The sequence below is a fragment of the Halichoerus grypus genome, chromosome 3, assembly GCF_964656455.1.
Source record: "Halichoerus grypus chromosome 3, mHalGry1.hap1.1, whole genome shotgun sequence".
In the NCBI taxonomy this organism is placed as follows: Eukaryota; Metazoa; Chordata; class Mammalia; order Carnivora; family Phocidae; genus Halichoerus; species Halichoerus grypus.
In genome coordinates, this window is record NC_135714.1 from 167,978,611 (window position 1) to 168,001,178 (window position 22,568).

A 22,568-nucleotide genomic window follows, 5' to 3' on the forward strand; every position below is an offset into this window, starting at 1 on the left:
GCCTCTAGTTCTCTCTTTTAGTGGAGTCTTTATTTTTGAATTCAGGGTAATTGTGGCCCCACAGAATGAATGTGGAAGTTTTCCTACCTCTTCTATTTTTTGAAATAGTTTGAGAAGAATAGGTAATCACTGTCACTTAAATGTTTGATAGAATTGACCCATGAAGTCACCTAGCCCTGGACTAATTCAATTTCTTTGCTAGTTATTGGTCTCTTCAAGTTTTCTATTTCTTCCTGTTTCAGTTTTGGTGGTTCACATGTTTCTAGGAATACATCCATTTCTTTCAGGTTGTCCAATATGTGGCCATATAGTTTTTCATAATATTTTCTTTTCTTTTTTTTTTTTTTTAAGATTTTATTTATTTATTTGCAGAGAGAGACACAGTGAGAGAGGGAACACAAGCAGGGGGAGTGGGAGAGGGAGAAGCAGGCTTCCCACTGAGCAGGGAGCCCGATGCAGGGCTTGATCCCAGGACCCTGGGATCACGACCTGAGCTGAAGACAGACACTTAATGACTGAGCCACCCAGGCACCCAATAATATTTCTTATAATTTTATTTCTGTGGTGTTGGTGGTTATTTTTTGTCTCCTCTTTTGATTTTATTTGATTCCTTTCTCTTTTCTTTTTGATAAGTCTGGCTTCTATTTCTTCTTTGACTTCCTGGCTAACCCATTCATTGTTTAGTAGCATGTCGTTTAACCACCATGTATTTGTGGTATATATATATATATATATATAATATTTGTGGTTGACTTTAAGTTTCATAGCACTCTGGTCAGAAAAGATGCATGGCATGATTTCAATCTTTTTGTACTTTTTGTGGCCTGATTTGTGACCTAGTATATGATCTATTCTGGACAATGTTCCATGTGCACTCAAAAAGAACCTGCATTAAAGTGAGTTCTGCTGCTGTAGGATGAAATATTCTGAATATATCTGTGAAGTTCATCTGGTCCAGTGTGTCATTCAAAGTTATTGTTTCCTTGTCGATTTTCTGCTTAGATGATCTGTCCGTTGATGTAAGTGGGGTGATAAAGTCCCCTACTCTTATTCTATTATTATTAATGAGTTCTTTCATGTTTGTTATTGTTTTATGTATTTGGGTGCCTCCACGTTGTGTGTATAAATACTTCCAATTATTAGATCTTACTTTTAGATTGCCCCCTTTATTATGATATAATGCCCTTCATCTCATAGTGTTTGGTTTAAAGTCTAGTTTGTCAGATAGAAGTATTACTAATCTGGCTTTACTCTGATGTCCAGTTACATGATAAGTATATCTCCATTCCATCAATTTCAATGCACAGGTGTCTTTAGGTCTAAAATGAATTTCTTGTAGGCAGCATATAAATGGGTCTTCTTTTTTTAATACATTCTGACACCGTGTATCTGATTGGAGTGTTTAGTTCATTTACATTTAGAGTAATTATTTTTTTTTAAAGATTTTATTTATTTATTTGACAGAGAGAGACACAGCGAGGGGGGGAACACAAGCAGGGGGAGTGGGAGAGGGAGAAGCCGGCTTCCCGAGGAGCAGGGAGCCTGATGCGGGGCTTGATCCCAGGCCCTGGGATCATGACCTGAGCCGAAGGCAGATGCTTAATGACTGAGCCACCCAGGCGCCCCACATTTAGAGTAATTATTGATAGATATGTATTTAGTGCCATTTTATTACTTGTTTTGTTATTTGGGGAGATTTTCTCTATTACATTCTTGTCTTTGTCACTTTGGTCTTTCTTTTCCACTCAGAGTCCCCTTTAATATTTCTTGTAGGGCTGGTTTAATGGCCACGAACTGGGACGCCTGGGTGGCTCAGTCGGTTAAGCGTCTGCCTTCGGCTCAGGTCGTGATCCCAGGGTGCTGGGATCGAGTCCCACATCGGGCTCCCTGCTCCGCGGGGAGCCTGCTTCTCCCTCTGCCTCTGTCTCTCTCTCTCTCTCTCTGTCTCTCATGAATAAATAAATAAAATCTTTAATGGCCACGAACTCCTTTAGCTTTTCTTTGGGAAACTCTTCACCTTTCCTTCTATTCCTTGCTAGATAAGAGTATTCTTGGCTGCAGATTTTTCCCATTCAGTACTATGAATATATCATGCCACTCCCTCTTAGCTTGCCAAATTTGTATTGAGAGATCTGAAGCTAGCCTTGTGGGTCTTCCTTGTAAGTTAGGGACTTGTTTTTGTCTTGCTGCTTTTAAGACTTTTCTCTTTATCAGTATATTTTACAAAATTTAATTACAATGTCATGTTCTTGGCCAGCTTCTGCTGATTTTTAAAAAGATTTATTTATTTGAGAGAGAGAGTGTGGGGGAGGGTTAGAGGAAGAGTGAGAGAGAATCTCAAGCAGATTCCCTGCTGAGCACGGAGCACAACACAGGGCTCAATCTCATGACCCTGAGATCATGACCTGAGATGTAAGAGTCAGATGCTTAATTGAGTGAGCCACCCAGGCACCCCAGCTTTTGTTAATTTTGATGGGATTTCTTGGTGCTTCCCAGATATGGATGCCTGTTTCCTTTCCCAGATTAGGGAAATTTTCACATATTATTTTCTGAAATAAATTCCCTGTCCTCTTTTCTCTGTCCTCTTCTTCTAGTACACCTATATGAATGTTATTACATTTGATGGAGTCATTGAATTCCCTAAGTATATTCTCATATTGCAAAATTCTTTCTCTCTTTTGTTCAGCTTATGTTTCATTATTTTATCTTGTATGTCGCTTTTTTGTGCCTCTGCTTCTTCCATCCTTGTGTTCGTTGCATCGTTTGGTCGTTACATTTGTTGTTTCGAATCTCAGTTACTGAATTTTTCATTTCCGACTGTTTTTTTACTCTTTTATCTCTGTGGTAAGCGTCTCCCTGGTCTTCTTTTCTCAAGCTAGCTAGTATCCTTATGACTGTTGCTTTGGATTCCCCATCAGTCATATTACTTGTATCTGTTCTGCTTAGATCTCTGGCATTTTGTTTAAGTCTCTCTTCTTCTCTGTGTTAGAAAAGCCTGTATGTTTCCTGCTCCTGATAGTCATGGCTTTATGAAGAAGAGATCATATAGGTCCAGGGCCTGGTACTTCAGATAGTGTCTCTGGTGTGTGCTGCATGCCCTCTGCTACTGTGTTTTGGCTGCTGTATCCTTTGGGCCAGTTTCTGTAGGGGCTCTCCTTGCCTGCAGTGGGAAGTGTTTGGTCTTTGGCTAGAATGTGGCATGTTTTAACTAGGTTCACTTTGGTCTGTGTGTTAAATGAGACCTGATACTTCCACTTGAACTGAAGCCATGCAGAACTCTTTGGTCAGCAGCTGTGGTGTGGGCAGGGGCTTCTGCTGGTCTTCTGTGGAAAGGACCTGTGGCACTGGGATTGAGGCAAGCTTCACTGAGAAGGGCAGTATTACCAGATTGCAGCGATGTGAGGCTTGGTATAAGCAGGTTAGACAGCCAGTGTGGGCACTGTGCTGCTTACTGCAGGTGGCTCTGTGTTTATGCTGCGGGGTGGCGGAGGAAATGGCCCTAGCCAGTTCCTCTGTTCCTGGAGAGGAGTATCTGTGCATGCTGTCTCTCAGGGAGGCAAGCCAAGAAGAATGAATAATCTCCCCACTGTTTGTTTCAGGTGTTTTTCAGATTGCTGTTTCTACAGTCTGCCTCTGGGTTGTTTGTCTGACTTCTCTCCAGGAACAGTGTAGTGCCTTCTGAGCTGTATCCCAGCCAAACCTGCTGACTTTTAACACTCTAGGCTTTAGGGACATGATGTGCACAGGGGCCTGTGCTGGTCTTTGGGGGGAGCGCCTCACCTAGGCAGAAATTCTTAAGTTGCTAAAAAGATAGAAGTCCCATGACACTTAAAACTGCCCAAATGAATCTGAAGTTCTCAAAGGAGTTAACTAAGGCTTTAAAGGAGGTTATATTGGCAGGAAAATCTAGCATGATATAGAAGGTCTATGATGGCTCAACTACTAAGGAACTCCCAGGTTTTGTACCTATACTCATATACAGTGGGCTGCTAAGGGAGTAGAGCTTCCAGCAAGGGAATTCTCTCCAATAATCCTTAGAAGTGTCCCAGGAAAACAAGACAGAAAGAAAATTTCACTGGTAGGATGAATCTGCGGACTCTTTGAAATTAGTTAATCAATTATGTCAATCCATTGCTAAGGAAGTGAATCAATGAAAAGATGCTCAAGTAGGTTAACTTTGCAGAATGCAGTAAAATACACCGAACCAATGATTGCTGTTTTGCTTCCTTTTTTGCCTTTCCTGAATTGGTATTTTCAACTGCAGTTATTCTGCTCTTTGCTTCTAGTACTTTATATAAAGTATGTCAGATATTTCTGTATTTTTCATTTAGCCTATAGAGTGAATTTACATCCTTACCTAGGGAAAATGGACACTGAGCAGCAAATTTAAACCTTGGAGATGGGAGCCACTCTTAGGCATGACATGTGGGACAGAGATAAGTATATCTGTGGTTATAAATGAAAAATGGTACTATGTTTACCAAAAGCTTTGCTTGAATTGGCTGGAGAAAGGGTGTGTGTGTATGCTGGCAACAAAGAGATGAATATCTAGTGTTTTGTCCACCAAAAAGAACCCCTTTTCTATGAGAACTGTATCTTATTCATTCTTGAGGGAACTTTCCCTCTTTGCATTTCAACCAAGTGAGTGCTGACAATTACAGTATTCCATCTCTCAGTCATACAAATCAGGGTTGTGCCCAGAATATAGTAAATTCAAAATCAGGAAAGAAGGAGAATACTTTTTGTTGACAAAATTTGAACACTTGCTCTAAAATGCTGCTAATAATCATATATCCAGCCATGTAAAAGAGACCTGTTTCAAAGAGTAAAGGTGACATGCAATATAATGCAGAGACAGAAATGGACAAAGGGTCCTGGCAACATTCATCATTTTAAATGTGTCCTTGCCTTTTTTTTCCTAAGCCAGTTAGACTTGCTGTCACTTGCCACTACAAGAGTCCTGAAACAATTCTCTTTGAGAAAATTTAGTAGTCTAATAGGCTAGTATATAGAGTGTACAGGATATATGGTAGAGGTACTCCTAAGGAACTTGGAAAAACTGAGAAACATACTCAGCATCATAAGTCAGTGTCAAAGCCACTCTATTACAATATTTCTCTTGACTGTAACCCAACAGAATGTGCTAACAAAGTACCCAGCCACAGATAGAAGTAGTGGTACTATCTATCCAAGCAGTGCATATTTGTGTCTGTAGGTAAGTAGGAACACCCTAAAGGTTTAACCCACTAATTCTGAGCATACATACTAGCTTACCTTAGCCTGTTCAACTATATCAAATTGCTATTTCACTTTCTGCATAGGTTATTCTAAGCATAAAACATACTTCATTTCTTTCAAATCTCAAACACTATTACCTGTCAGTAGATAACGATGTCTCATACTTCACAGAACCGTCAGATGGGACTCCTTTAATTTTCCAGTACTAACTATACCATGCTTGCCTACGGAACACCTATCCATCTCCCATAAAGGCCAATCCCTTCAAATGTGTGCAGACTGCCATTCTTTCCCTTCCTTGTCTGTGGGATCTTACATATTGATTATGCTGTGTTATAAATTCACTCTTCCCCTCAACCACCAGAGATGTAAACTCCATGAAGACAGGGACCTTGCCCATCCCATTTGCTGCTACATTTTTGATGTCTAGTACATAGTTAAGTACCCAGAATTATTTGTTGAAGGCAAGAGTAAATAAATGAATAAAAGGTTGGAAATGAATAATCTGTATGACGTCTTCCATTTCTGAAGCTCTATAATTCTACTTGGAGAAGAGCAGGTGCCACAATGGATTTCTGACTTAGGGTTAGAGGCTTCATCAAACTTCAGTTAAATACTCCTCTACATAAACCTAATATAATTTTTCTTCATCCTTGACTTTACTTCAAATAAATTCACTTTACATTTTGGGCCTCAAGATGAAATAAACGAAACAGACAATGACAACAAATTGTGCTTACTCTTCTTTCCATCCATATCTGCATGGATCTTCCGAGCCAAGAATCCACTTTTGTACACAGCAGCATTTGGGTCATGAGGAATGTCTAAGAATGGGTTGGTAGTGCTCCCAATACGACTGATGGTCTTTGGATGTGTTCCATTAGCCTTCTCATCAGTACCTTCGGATGGAGATTTTTTTTTCTCTTCATCATCTCTAAAGGGAGAAAACATAGATTGAGCACCTAACAATATTCAATGAACAAAGTTATTTCGTGTAATAAACTACCATGTTTTCCAATAGTCTATCAGTCTTGATAACAAAAACTGTAATAACCGGTATCATTTACTATGTGTCTATGTGCCAGGTATTAATGATCATAATGATTTTCTAAGACTGACATTAGTATCCCATATTAGAGATAAGGAAACAAACTCAGAGAGTTTAAATAAATGCCCAAGGCCACAGATCTAGTAATCAAAGAAACAGATAGTAAGGATATGACTGCAAAATCGCTAAAGCCTTTGCTCTTTCTACCCACTACAGTGCCTTCATGTCTGTCCTCTTTCAAAAGAGTGGGGATTCTTTGGTAGAGATCACGATTTTGATTTTGATTTTTGATTTCTACATGGTTTAGCACATTGCCAAGTATACAGAATACAACAAATAATTATAGATTCAGTCCAATGAATAATATTGAACTATAGCTGCCAAATAACAGGTAATTCTCTTATACTGAAACCCCTGGTAAAGCTATTAATGAGGTAGGATGGTGGTGTCATCCACAGTGCTTTGGCATCTTACAGCGACTACTTTCTCAACTGCCATAAAAGTGTGGGGCACCCTAACAGCCACTGAGAAAACCTGTAATTGGCCAATCTTTTTTAAAATCTCTGTTCTGGGGTGCCTGGGTGGCTCAGTTGGTTAAGCGTCTGCCTTGGCCTCAGGTCATGATCTCAAGGTCCTGAGATTGAGACCCACATCTGGCTCCTTGCTCAGCAGTAAGCCTGTTTCTCCCTCTCCCTCTGCTCTTCCCCCCTGTTCTGCTCTCCCCTGGACCCCAAATAAATAAAAAATCTTAAAAAAAAAATCTCTGATCCTTCAAGGAGGGCAAATTTAACTCTGAGATTCTAATGTACATTAAGTATGAAGGAGGCAGAAAATAGATGGTTACATTCAATTAATAAAGAGGAATGAAGAGAAGAAGAAAATTAATAAACTCTGATATACTGCTAAAAAACACAGCACCAAATTAAGAGCATCTGTCTTAGTTCACCTGTTCAATTTCCTCAATCACCTCTGGTTTAAATGCTTATTAGATATTGATTAGTGAATATTTTTATTAAAACTTCCAAATAACCACACCAAAATATATTTATTTATTATTTTTTTCCCAAAATATATTTAAAAGAAATGAGAAAATTAATAATTATCAGAAGTGTTTATTTGGTGATCAAATTAAAATAGTCTTTTTTTCTCCACTGCTATTTGATTATTGTGAGATATATAAAAACAACACTGGGCCCTTAGACATCTATACTTAATTTTTAATTTTGAGATTTTAGATTTGTAAAGATAGTACATACATTCCCATCTGCCCATTACCCAGTTCCCCCTAATGTTAACAACTTACATAACCATAGTAAAAATTTCAAAATGAAGAAAGCAATAATGCAATACTATGAATTAAACTTAAGACTTTATTCAGACTTTACCAATTTTTTCATTAATTTTTTTTTCTGTTCCAGGGTCCTATCCATGATCCCACAGTGCATGTAGTTGTTATGATTTCTTAGTTTTCTCCAGTCACCAACTGAACCTCACTCCTTCCTTGTCTTTCATGACCTTGACATTTTGAAGAGTATTAGAACTGGCAGTTATGTTATAGAATATCCCCAATTTAGGTTTGTTTGATTAGATTGAGGTTGTACATTTTTGGGAAGGATATCATACTGATGCACCCTCTCAGTGCATCAGATGAGGGTATATATGTTTTATGACTAGTGTTATTAACCTTGATTACTCGGTTAAGGTGCTGTCTGACAAGTTTCTATTCTGTAATGTTACAATTTTCTTTTGTAAATGTTTTGGGGAAAATTTGTGACTATGAATATAGCCTGTTTCTCCTTAAACTTCAGAACACTAATATGAGCATTCATCAGTGGATCCTGCCTATGACAATTATTATTGTGCTGCTCTAATGGTGTTTTTTTATTTCCCTCATTTGTTCTACATTAGTAATTGGAATTCTTCTGTAAGTATGGACACATGGATATAATCTTATTCTTTTGCATTATAATAAGACACTATCATTATTAAATTTATTGCTCCATTTTTTTCAGCTTTGGCCACTAGGAGTTCTATCAAGGAGGCTTCTGTTTCCTTTGAACATGCCTCCCTCTTTTTCCTTTTTTGTTTTTCAAGCACTTCTTTTAGGTACCACAAGAAGATGCTTCTAAGCTCATCTTAAATTTTCCTTATCTCGACCCTGGAAGAAATGTCTCCAAGAAGTTCAGTTCTTCTTGCTGGACAACGGTATTTAGAAACCAAATCTAGGTACTAGATGTGTTCACTGTATATAGAAAATTGCCTCCTGCGTCCCTCTTTTAGTTAATTCCTTTCCCCTACCAATTCTTGAAAATTACTGATGTCCTCCATCCCTAGAGATTTCCCTTTTTCAAAATGGCATAACTGGTTTCTTCTACTCAGCAAATTATATTTAAGATTCATCCATATTGTGCAAATCAATAGTTTGTTTCCTTTTATTGCTAAGTACTATTTCATTTTGTGGTATACCATATTTATTTTGCTTATCCATTTATCTCCCTGCTCCCAACTTTACTGAAGAACAAATGATTTTTTAATATTTTTTAAAGTTTTTATATTCCAGTTAGTGAACATACAGTGTAATAGTTTGTACAACATAGTGATTAAACACTTCCATTCATCACCTGGTGCTCATCACAACAAGTACATTCCTTTATCCCCATCACCTCTTTAACCCATCTGCCCACCCACCTCCCTTCTAGTAACCATCAGTTTGTTCTCTACACTTAAGAGACTGTTTCTTGGTTTGTTTCTTTTTTTGTCCCTTTATTAATTTGTTTTGTTTCTTAAATTCCACATATGAGTGAAATCATATGGTATTTGTCTTTCCCTGATGACTTATTTTGCTTAGCATTAATGATGTCTAGTTCCCTCTGCTTTGCCTGCCTTCTCTTCAGGAGGAGCACAGTGCCTTCTGGTCTCTATGCCAGGCAAGCCTGCTGACCTTTAAAACTCCAGGCTCTAAGCCCCTCTGACGGCAAGAATACATAAAATCCAGCCCCTCTTGTCTTCCAAACCAATGGCTTTGGGGAAATGTTCTCCTTGTGTGTTCCCTGTGTGCTCCTCTTTTATCCTTCTCTACAACCACACTTCTCTCCCCTCTGTAGTACCTCGCATCTGTTTCTCCCCCAAATCACTTCTCTGCACTCCTTACCATATTCAATGTCTTCTCTTCCTTTAGTTGTGGAGTTTGTTCTGTCAGTCTTCATGTCAATTTCTGGGTTATTTAGGATTTGATAGTTACCTAGTTTGTGTTCATGGAACATTAGTCTAGGGTCCTCCTACTCTGCTGCCATCTTCCATTCCCTCTGGAATAACTGATTTATGCAATGTAAGAGATTTAGTTATTTATTAATTTATTTAAAATTAATGGTCACTATTGATGTTCAGGAAATACCTTCTGGATACTGCAAAAATCCTGAAAAATTACAATTTGTTATTATACAGATTACATTTCCTCTTCTATGTTGCTTTATTAGTTTTTTTAATTGATAATTTAATGTGAGATATTTAAAGTATACAGTATGAGGATTTAATATACATATATATCATGAAAAAAGTCACTTCATTGCGTTAACACACCCATCACTTTACATATTTAAATATATGTATATACAAATATTTTTTGTGTGAAAACATTTAAGTTCTACTCTCAGAAACTTTCAATTATTCAACACAGTGTTATTAACTGTAGTCACCATGTTATACATTATTTCCTCAGATCTCATCCATCTTATAACTTATAACCATACTTTTAACTTATTACATACTTTTACCAGCTGTTCCCTACTTCCCCCACACCTCAATGCCTGAAAATGACTTTTATACTCTCCATTGCTATAAATTCAACTTAAAAAAAAAAATCCCATATATCACAATACCACAAATGATACTGTGTAGTATTTATCTTTTGATGTCTAACTTAATTCAGTTAGCGTAATGCTCTCCAGATTCATTCATGTTTGCTGCCTATGACAAGAGTTCATTCTTTTTTAGAGGCTGCATAATATTCCATCATGTATATATACCTCATCTTCTTTATCCATTCATCTGTAGACAGACACTTAGGTTTTTTCCATACTTTGGCTATCGTAAACCATTCTGCTATAAACATGAGAGTACAGGTTATTCCTTCAGATAATTATTTTGTTTCCTTTGTCTATATATTCAGAAGTGGGACTACTGGTAGTTCTACCTTTTTAAAAAAGATTTTATTTATTTGAGAGAGTGCACACACACGAGAGAGAGAGAGGTGGGGACAGAGGAAGAGAGAGAAACAGACTCCCTGCTGAGCAGGGAGCCTGACGTGGGGCTCAATCCCAGGACCCTGGATCATGACCTGAGCTGAAGGCAGATGCTTAACCGACTGAGCCACCCAGGTGCACCAGGTAGTTCTGTTTTTAATTTTTTGAGGAGCCTCAGTGCTATATGCCATAGTCACTGTACCAGTTAACATTTACACCAACAGGGTAAATGTCTTGTCCCATTTAGTAGGTTTCCTTTTTATTTTGTTAATGGTTTCCTTCATTGTGTAGAGTTTTTTAATTTGATGTAATCCCACTAATTTTTGTTCTTGTTCCTAAATTTAAAAATGTATTGTCAAGACCAATGTCTAGGAGCTTACTCTTTATGTTTTCTTCTAGGAGTTTTATGGTTTCAGGGCTTATATTCAAAGATTTAATCCAACTTGAGTTGATTTTTGTGTAAAGTAGAAGATAAGACGTCCATTTTCATTCTTTTCCATGTGGATATTCAGTTTTCCTAAAACCACTTATTGAGGGGACAGTCTTTTCCCCATTATCTATTCTTGGCTGCCTTGTCAAAAATCAACTGAACAAATTTCCATGAGCTTATTTCTGGGTTCTCTATTCTGTTCCACTGATCTGTGTGTCTGTTTTTTTTTTATGTCAGTACCATACTGTGTTGATTATTATAGATTTGTAGTATAGTTTGAAGTCAGGACTTATGATGCCTCCAGCTTTGTTCTTCTTTCTCAAGACTGCTTGCCAAGATACCACAAAAAAAAGAGATCTACAAGCCAATCTCTCTCATGAATATAGATGCAAAACTCCTCAAAAAATCTTAGCAAACCAAATCCAAAAAAACATTAAAAATATTACACACCAGGGGTTGTGGCTCAGTTGTTAAAGTGTCTGATTCTTGGTTTTGGCTCAGGTGTTACATGGGTCATGAGACTGAGCCTTGCATTGGTGGGGAGCGGTCCATGCTTAGGGGGAGTCTGCATGAAGATTCTCTCCCTCTGCCCCACACCCATATGCATGCGTACTCTCTCTCTCTCTCTCAAAATAAAAAAAAAAAAATCATACACCATGATCAAGTGGGATTTATTCCCAGGATGCAAGGTGGTTCAGTATTTCCAAAACAACCAAATGGATATCACAGCAATACAGAAAGGATAAAAACCACATTTCAATGGATGCAGAAAAAGCATCTGACAAAGTACTACATCCGTTCATGATAAAAATCCTCTGTGAAGTAGGTCTAGACAGAACATACTTCAACATAATAAAGGCTTTATATGAAAAACCCACATCCAATATCATACTCAATGGGGAAAAACGGAGAACCGTTCCACTCAGGTGAGGAACAAGACAAGGATGTCCACTCTTACCACTTTTATTCAACATAGTACTGTAAGTCTTAGCCATAGCAATTAGACAACATAACGAAATAAAATGCATCCAAATTGGTAAGGAAGAAGTAAAACTTTCAGTATTTGCATATGACCAGAAACAAAAATAGAAAATCCTAAAGACTCCACCTAAAAATCACTAGAACTTATAAATGAATTCAGTAACATTGCAGGATACAAAATCAATGTATAGAAATCAGTTGAATTCCTATACTATAATAATGAAGAAGCAAAAAGAAAAATCAAGAAAAAATCCCATTAACAACTGCGTCAAAAACAGTAAGATACCTAGGAATAAATAAAACTAAAGAGATGAAAGAACTGTACTCTGAAAACTACAAAATACTGATGAAGGAGATTTAAGACAATGTCAAGATATGGAAAGACATTCCATGCTCATGGATTGAAAGAACAAATATTGAAAATGTCTAAACTACCCACAGCAATCTACAGATTTGATGTAATCCCTATCAAAATACAACAGCATTTTTCACAGAGCTAGAATCCTAAAATTTGTATAGAACCACGAAAGACCTCGAATAGCCAAAGCAATCTTGAAAAAAACAAAAGTGGAGGTATCACAATTCTAGATGTTAAGTTATATTACAAATCTGTAATAGTCAAAACATTAGGGTATTGGCATAATACAGACACATAGATCAACAGAAGAGTATAGAAGACCCAGAAATGAACCCATAACTACATGGTCAATTAATCTTCAACAAGGGAGGAAGGAATATACAATGGGAAAAAGACAGTCTTTTCAAAAAGTTTTTATTTAAATTCCAGTTAGTTCACATAAAGTGTAATATTAGTTCGAAGTATACAATACAGTGATTCAGCACTTCCATACATTGCCTAGTATTCATCATAAGTGCACTCCTTAATCCCCATCACTTATTTAACCCATCTCCCAATCCACCTCCCCTTCTGGTAAACCATCAGTTTGTTTTCTACAGTTAAGAGTCTGCTTCTTGGTTTTCCTCCCTCTGTCTTTTCTTCCCCTTTGGTTGATTTGTTTTGTTTCTTCGATTCCACATATGAGTGAAATCATATGGTATTTGTCTTTTTCTGACTGACTTATTTCGCTTACCATAATAATCTCTAGCTCCATCCACATCATTGCAAATGGCAAGATTTCATTCTTTATTATGGTTGAGTAACATTCCACCACACACACGCATGCGCGTGCGCACACACACACACACACACACATATATATACCACATCTTTTTTATCCATTCATCAGTCATGGACACTTGGGCTCTTTCCATAATTTGGCTATTGCAGATAATCCTGCATTATGTGTGCATATAACCTTTTCAATTAGTATTTTTGTATCTTTTGGGTAAATACCAAGTACTGAGATTGCTGGTGATAGAGTAGTTCTATTTTTAACTTTTTGATGAACACTGATACTGTTTTCTGGAGTGGCTGCACCAGTTTGCATTCCCACCGACAGTGCAAGAGGGTTCCCCTTTCTCCACATCCTCACCAAGAGCTGTTGTTTCCTGTGTTGTTAATTTTAGCTATTCTGACAAGTGTGAGGTAATCATTACATTGTGGTTTTGAGTTGCATTTCCCTGATGATGAATGAGGTTAAGCATCTTTTCATATCTGCTGGCTATCTGTATGTCTTCAATGTCTACTTATGTCTTCTGCCCATTTTTAAACTGGATTATTTGTTTCTTGGGTTTTGAGTTTTATAAGTTCTTTATATATTTTAGATACTAACCCTTTATCAGTTAAGCCATTTACAAATATCTTCTCCTATTCCATAAGTTACCTTTTAGTTTTGTTGATTGAAGACAGTCTTCAACAGATGATGTTGGGAAAACTGGACACCTACATGCAGAAGAATGAAACTGGACCACTTTCTTATACCATACACAAAAAAAACCTCAAAATAGATTAAAGACTGAAATGTGAGACTTGAAATCATAAAAATCCTTGAAGAGGGTACAAGCAGTAACTTCTCTGACATCGGCCATAGCAACATTTTTCTAGATACGTCTCAGAGGCAAGGGAAACAAAAGCAAAAATAAACTATTCGAACTACATCAAAATAAAAATGTTCACACAGCAAAGGAAACAATCAATAAAACTAAGAGGAACCCTATGGAATGGGAGAAGATACTTGCAAATGACATATCTGATGATGGCTTAGTATCCAAAATATGTAAAGAACTTATAAAACTCAACACCCAATAAAAGAATAACCCAACTGAAAAATGGGCAGAAGACATGAATAGACATTTTTCCAAAGACAAACTGATGGCCAACAGATACATGAAAAGATGCTCACATCATTCATCATTAGGGAAATACAAATCAAAACTACAATGAGATACCACCTCATACTAGTCAGAATAGCTGAAATCAACAACACAGGAAACAACAGGTGTTGGCGAGGATGTAAAGATGTGGAGAAAGGGGAACCCTCCTGCACTGCTGGTGGAAATGCAAACTGGTGCAGCCATTGTAGAAAAGAGTATGGAGGTTCCTCAAAAAGTTAAAAATAGAACTACCCTGTGATCCAACAATTGCACTACTGGTATTTATCTGAAGGATACCAAAATGCTAATTCAAAGAGATACATGAACACCAACATTTATAGCAGAATTATTTACAGTAGCCACATTATAGAAGTAGCCCAAGTGTCCACTGACTGATGAATGGATAAAGAAGAGGTGGTATATATATACAATGGAATATTGCTCAGCCATAAAAATGAATGAGATCTTGCCATTTGCAATGATGTGGATGGAGCTAGAGAGAATTATGCTAAGTGCAGTAAGTCAGAGAAAGACAAATACCATATGATTTCACTCATGTGGAATTTAAGAAACAAAACAGATGAACATATGGGAAGAAAAAAAAAAACAAGAGAGGGAAGCAAATCATAAGACACCCTTAACAACAGAGAAAAAACTGAAGGTTGATGGAGGGAGGTGGGTGTGGGATGGGTTAAATGGGTGATGGGTATTTAAGGAGGGCACTTGCTATGATGAGCACTGGGTGTTATCTGTAAGTAATGAATCGTTAACTTCTACTCCAGAAACCAAATCAATCAACCAATCATACAGAAGGCAAAGAAAAGTATACTTAACATGATGAAAAATAATAAAAAATAAAATTAAAAAAAGGGAAAAAAAAAGATTGATTTGGCTATTTGATGTCTTTTGTGGTTCCACACAAATTTTAGGATTTTTTTTCTATTTCTGTGAAAAATGGTATTGCAATTTTGATAGGGATTGCATTGAATCTGTAGACTGCTTTGGCTGGGATGGACATTTTAACAATATTATCCCAATCCATAAACACAAAATACTTTTCCCATTTTTTTGTGCCCTCTTCAATTTCTTTCATCAGTGTCTTATAGTTTTCAGTGTACAGCCTTTCACTTCATTAAATTTATTCCTAAGTATTTTACTGATTTGGATGCTACTGTACATGGGATTTACTTAAAATCTGTTTCTGATAGTTCACTGTTTATATATAGAAACATAGCTGATTTTTGTATATTGATTTATATTCTGCAACTTTACTGAGTTCATTTATTAATTCTAATAGTGTTTCTGTTGAACTCTATAGGGTTTTCTAGATATAATACCATGTTATCTGCAAACAGAGGTAATTTTACTTTCTTCTTTTTGATTTGTATTTCTTTTTCTTACCTAACTCCTCTGGCTAGGATTTCCAGTACTATGTTGAATAAAATGTTGAGAGTAGGTATCCTTGGCCAATGTTCCTGATCTTGGAGGAACTGCTTTTAGCATTCCAGTGTTGAGTATGATATAAGCTATGGGCTTGTCACATACAGCCCTTACTACGTTGAGATACATCCTCTTCCTACCTCGTTTGTTGAGAGTTATCATAAAAGGATGTTAAATATTGTCAAATGCTTTTTCTGAGTCTACTGAGACAATCATATAGTTTTTATACTTAATCTTGATCATGTGGTACATCACATTTATTGATTTGCAGATGTCAAAACATCCCTGCATCTCTGGAATAAACCCCATCTGATCATGGAGTATGATCTTTTCAGTATGTTGTTGCATTCAGTTTGCCAGTATTTTATTGAGGATCTTTTGCATCTATGTTCATCAGCGATTTGGCCTTTTTTGCTGTATCCCTGTCTGGCTTTGGTATCAGGGTAATGTAATTTGAAAGTGTTCCCTCCTCTTTATTTTTTTTGGAATAGTTTGATAAGGATTGGCATTAATTCTTCTTTGAAGTTTGGTAGAATTCACCAGTGAAAACATCAGGTCTTGGATTTTTACTTTTTGGGAGGTATCTGATTGCTGATTCAATCTCCTTATTAGTAATTCGTCTGTTCAGTTTTTCTATTTTTTCATGATTTAGTCTTGGTAGGGTAGTCATTTCTAGGAATTTATCCTTTTTTTGTTTTATGTTGTCTAATTTGTTGGCATATAGTAGTCTTTTATGAATGACTGTATTTTCTGTGATATCAGTTGTAATGTGCTTCATTTCCAATTTTACTTTCCTTTTTTAAAGATTTTATTTATTTATTTGACAGAGAGAGACACAGCGAGAGAGGGAACACAAGCAGGGGGAGTGGAAGAGGGAGAAGCAGGCCTCCCTAGAGCAGGGAGCCCAATGCAGGGCTTGATCCCGGGACCCTGGGATCATGACCTGAGCTGAAGGCAGACGCTTAATGACTGAGACACCCAGGTGCCCCAAGTCCTCTTTTTTTCTTAAGTCTGTCTATTTTGTTTATCTTTTCAAAAATGGAACTCTTTGTTTCATTGATCTTTTCTATTGTCTTTTTTAGACTATTTATTTCCACTCTGACCTTTATTATTTCCTTTTTTCTTCTAATTTGGGGTTTGGTTTGTACTTCTTTTTCTAATACCTTGAAGTTTAAAATTAGGTTGTTTATTTACTTAATGTAGGCATTTATTGCTATAAACTTCCCTCTGAGAATTGCTTTTCATGTGTCCCTTAAGTTTTGATATGTTGTACTTCCATTTTCATTTGTCTCAAGATATTCTTTTAATTTCTCTTTTGAAAGCTATCTGGGTAACTTCTAGTTTCTAGGTTTTATTTTTATAATGAAAAATCATTTGTGTTTGTAAACAACATCATGATAATAAAATAAAAATAGTTTTACAGATCTTTCATAGTTTGGAATCAATCCAGAAGGAAGATTCCTATTATTCAAATAGATTATTCTGTTACTATTAAGATTTAATACTGGTAAGATATAAATTTGGATTCGTTTGAAAAACAAAAAGTAATCCCCTGTATTAAAAAAAAGAATTGCAGGTTCACAAGTCAAATATTGCTTGTTGAATATCACTTCATTCTCTGTGTAGTGTCCTACATAATTTTTTTGTTTGTGCAACTGATGATACAAAGTAAATTCTGATGTGAGCAAGCCAAAATATATCTACCTGAAAAAATGATATCTCCTTTCTAGTTTTACCTATTTACAAAGTGCTTATAAAAATTAGATTTAGTTTTCTCACCACACCATTCTATATTATTACATTTGGTAGTCATCAGAAATAAAAATTTTGAAATTTTGATTAAATAGATTTTTAATGTGAATAAGCCACATTTCTAAAAGAGAGCACATGACACACATGGTTATTTCTAAAGCAATTTTGATTGCTTTAAATTATTAAGCACAAGACAAAAATAACAGTAAATGTTAGTTTTTCTTTATCCATGCAGTGGTATTTTAAGATGATCATACTCAAAGTACTATTTTCTCATTTTGAAGGAGAAAAACAGGATACAGATTAAATAAGAGTTAATGGACTGTTAACTGCCTGACTTCAAAATTTATTCATAAATCTGTCCTTAATATTTGGGCATTACCAACTTTGGGGGGTTTGAGTTGTGAGCAGAGAAAACCAGAATGATTATCCTGGGAATTATGTTAATTATTTTAGAAATAAAGAACTATAAGAAACACTACTTTATACGTTCTTTACAAGCTTGTTTTTTAAGCAGATTAATCTTTTGGAGGGAGTAAACTAAAAATCTGAGTATGAAGTTGATGAAGTGTAATTCTGCTTTATAAATTTTAATGTATAATATTTATTATAAAGTATTATCAATTGGAAAGGTGGAACTTTTTACAATTTTTTTTTTTTTGGAATGGTTTTTTACAAACACACAATTTATAAAACTTGGACTGTGTATCAGTGTAGTTAGCCTCAGCATTCTGTCTAATTTTGTACTTTGGATAGTTACAGTTTTGTGAAAATTCTGATTCATATGAAAAAGTGGCATAAACAATAAAAGTTTTTAAGTTGCCTACTTCAAAAAAAGAGTACTTTTTAATAGAAAAGTGAGATAGCAGTAGAACATTATTCTGAGATATATAAAAGAAATTGATATGATAATGTATAAATGTATAAAAATTTAGTACATGTAAGGCATTTTGTATTTTAAGCTGAAAAGTTTGAAACACTATTTAAAATGAATGTAGAATCAAATTCTTTTAAAGTCCTGAAGCACTATGAAAAAGCCTTCAACTTCAGTCAACAGAAACACATTTGAAAAGCACTGTACTCAAGAGTTAGTTAGCATCCAAATCCTGTCCCACTTAATGCAAGTAATTCATTTCTGGAAATCAATGTTTGGTCAAAATATGCAAAATGGGGATCTATTTCCTAGTCCTTGCAAGAGAAAAAAGTAATAATAGTGTATTATACGTCAATCTCAAATAATTTCCTAAGAAGTGTCTAAAGGACAGTAAAAATGCCATACACACACACACACACACAGAGTAATCACTCACATAAAATATAAGGTGCTTAAAATATTGCTTCCAGGGGCACCTGGGTGGCCCAGTGGTTAAGCGGCTGCCTTCGGCTCAGGTCATGATCCCAGGGTCCTGGGATTGAGCCCCGCATCGGGCTCCCTGCTCAGCGGGAAGCCTGCTGCTTCTCCCTTTCTCGCTCCCCCTGCTTGTGTTCCCTCTCTCACTGGGTCTCTCTCTGTCAAATAAATAAATAAAATCTTAAAAATAAAATAAAATAAAATATTGTGTCCATATCACCAAATAACTGTGTTTTTAGATTTTATTTATTTAAATATTTATTTGAGAGAGAGAGAGCATGTGCATGACTGGTAGGAGGGCGAGGGGGGTGGAGAATCTCAAGTAGACTCCTCACCCAGTGTGGAGCCAGACTTGGGGCTCAATCCCACAACACTGAGATCATGACCCAAGTGGAAACTAACAGTCGGATACTTAACTGACTGAGCCACCCAGGCACCCCAATAACTGTCTTTAAACAAACAAATCCAGCAACATCCTAGTCCAAGAAAATTCTTTACTGACAGCTGGGCACAGTTTTCAAAATAACTACATGATTGACCTTCAATTGTAATGTTATTTGAGACTTTCCACATGTATTGTTTAAAATGTTGTACTGAGGGGCACCTGGGTGGCTCAGTCAGTTAAGTGTCTGCCTTTGGCTCGGGTCATGACCCTGGGGGCCTGGGATTGAGCCCTGTATCAGGCTCTCTGCTCAGCGGGGAGCCTGCTTCTCTCTCTCCCTGTATGCCTGCCACTCTGCATACTTGTGCTCTTTCTCTGTCAAATAAATAAAATCTTAAAAAAATAATAAAATGTGGTACTGAGTTTTAGGGCTACAATTATGATTTTTCTCTATATAAACATCAACAAAAATAAGCTTATAGAGTTACAATGTTTAATATGGTAGCACTGGCCACTATAGCTATTGAGAAATTGAAATGTGGATAATCCAAATTGAGATGTGCAATAAGTGAAAAAATACACAACAGACTTCAAAAGACTCAGTACAAAAAAGGGGAGGAAATGTTTCAGTAAGTTTTTTTTTTCTGTTTACATATTGAAATAAAATTCTGTATACACTGGATTAAATTAAAAATACATTATGAAATTAATTTCATTGATTTCTTATTACTTTTAGGATATGGTACTAAAAATTTTTAAATTACGTATGTGGCTCGCATTAGATTTCTTTTAGGCAGGTCTGTTGTTAAAGCAGCTTAAATATTCTATGATATTTGAATATTAAAACAACAATGGGACAACAATAATTAAAAAATGTTCAAAACAGTACAGCTCAGTAAAACCCTGAAAGTAAGTGAAGGCTGAAAATATTCAATCCTGCAAAACAAGTATTCTTGATATTTTGAAAATTAATGAAATGATTTTGTCAAGCTCTGAAAGTAAAAACCTACTTTAGTCTGAGATGCAGATTGGCTCCATCTGTTGGAGGCTATTTTTGGGGCTTAAATATACATGGGTCTGTGCTGGCTGGGACTTCTAGGACGGAAGCGATATCAGATAATAATGTGAGGATCTTCTCCTTCCCTAACAACCACCCCTCCACCCCTGCAGTATACCCTCTTTCTCTATTATTCTACCCTCCTTCTCGTATCTCCCTAGTCCCCAGAAGAACCTGTGTCAGGCTTCATTTGAGACATGGAATTGGCAGAAAATAGGAGCCAATCACTTTATACCTGGATCCCTGACTGCATCATTGTAGAGTTACTGTTTTTATAGTTTATCATAAATGTCAGTGCTTCCCCATAAGGGAGATTATTTCCACTGTATACAGGAGAAGATATAAATTAATATCCTGATAAAAATAATTCTATAAATAAAGTTAGCTCATTTCTACAGAAAAAAGCCCACCTAAATAGGACTTTCCTGTGTGTACTGAACCACTGAAAAATTTTCAGGATGATCATACTTTGTTAAAGTAAAATGGAGACACAACAGGGTTCTCAGTCTTGATTGTGAAAAGAATGATTCATACCTGAATATTTTTAATTTAGATTTTATTTTATTTATTTATTCATGAGAGACAGAGAGAGAGAGAGAGAGGCAGAGGGAGAAGCAGGCTCCCCGCTGAGCAGGGAGCCCGATGCGGGACTCAATCCCAGGACCCTGGGATCATGACCCGAGCCGAAGGCTGACGCTTAACCATCTGAGCCACCCAGGCGCCCCATACCTGAGTATTTTTAAAAAGACTCATAAGTATACTATTTTCTACTGAGATTCCAGACATCTCAAAACCTTACAACCTACAAAACCACACCCCTCCCCCCCCCATTCTTCACATGAATCTGTTCTCTCAGTAATCAAGTGTATAAACTCATCTGGTGGTCTAAGTCCACTACTTAGCAGTGCAGTTCATTTCAAGAATGACAAAAGCTCTTGTGCCGATAGCGGATAACCTTTCTAACTTCCATGTTCTTTCTAAAGGTCAACCGTAAATCATGAATTTCCTATATTCTGCCTTACTCATGACAGGTGATTTACTATGAAACAAAAATTAGATAAGAAATCAAACGAATTCATTGGAGTCTTGTATTTCAGTGTAATTTCACAAAGAATGGAAAACAACTGCTTCCTAAAATTTGTAAAAGCTGAGTATCATTATATTGACGCAGACACTGAGTAGATTTTGAAATACCTCATTTTGGTAAGTTTCATCAAGTGGAGTTTCAGTTTTAACAAAGTAGTTAAGCTGGAACCAAACTTGAAAACTACATTATCTTGAAAGGCCTCAGTTATGTGGCATTCAAATACTGAAATAAAATATAAATTGGTGGGGCTTGTTTGTGTGTGTGTATGAGTATGAGTGTGTGTGTGTGTGTTGGGGGGCAGAGAGAAGTAACAGTTGAAAGAAAAGAAAAACATTTTCTAGAGCAAAACTGGAATATTCCTCAACTGCACTCAATGTGAAATCATCACTAAGAATGTGATACTGGAGTCGGACAACAAATATAAGCTCACCAGGCAGAAAAAGTGAAGCACTTCCAGTATTCCCTTTTATACGTGCATTTCCTTTTTTTCAAGTTGTAGTAAAATACACTAAACATAAAATTTACCATTTTAAAAATGCTACAGTTCTGTGATATTAAGTATATTCACACTGCTGTGAAACCAAAACAACCATACATCTCCAGAATTGTTCATCATCCCAAACTAAAATGCTATCCTGGCTCAGTAACAGCTTCTCATTCCTTCCTGTCCCATCCACTGGCAACCACCATTCCATTTTCTGTCTCCATGAATTTCACTACTATAGGTACACCTCATGTAAGTGAAATCATAGTTTTTGTCTTTTTATAACTGGCTTCTTTCACTTAGTATAGTGTCCTAAAGGTTCATCCATGTTGTACCATGTTTCAGAATTTTCTTCCTTTTAAAGGCTAGTATTCCACTGTGTATACGTATGTATGTATGTATATGTGTATGTGCTTATCCATTTTCTTTAAGCATTCATCTGTCAAGGGACATGGGCTGCTTCCATACTTTGGCCACTCTGAATAATGCTGCTAAGAACATGGGTGTAAAAATATCTTGAGTCTTTGCTTTCAATTACTTTGGGGAAAATAGAACTACCCTATGACCCAGCAATTGCACTTCTAGGTATTTATCCAAAGGATACAACGTAGTGATTTGAAGGGGCACATGCACCCCAATGTTTATAGCAGGAATATCCACAATAGCCAATAAATGGAAAGAGCCCAGAAGTCCACTGCCAGATGAATGGATAAAGAAGTGGTATGTATAAACAATGGAATATTACTCAGCCATCAAAAAGAATGAAATCTTGCCATTTGCAATAATGTGGATGAAACTAGAGG

The 22,568-nt window shown here is 36.4% G+C and overlaps 1 protein-coding gene across 9 annotated transcripts in view; it reads right to left on the minus strand.

Annotated features, from left to right (window-relative positions):
• Positions 1–22,568, minus strand: part of PSD3 (pleckstrin and Sec7 domain containing 3) — a 586,658-nt gene that overhangs the window by 153,534 nt on the left and 410,556 nt on the right. For all 9 annotated transcript variants that reach the window (XM_078069537.1, XM_078069538.1, XM_078069540.1 and 6 more), the window contains one exon: positions 5,979–6,172. In XM_078069537.1, coding sequence (XP_077925663.1) covers positions 5,979–6,172 — 194 coding nt within the window. The remainder of the gene's footprint in view (positions 1–5,978; positions 6,173–22,568) is intronic.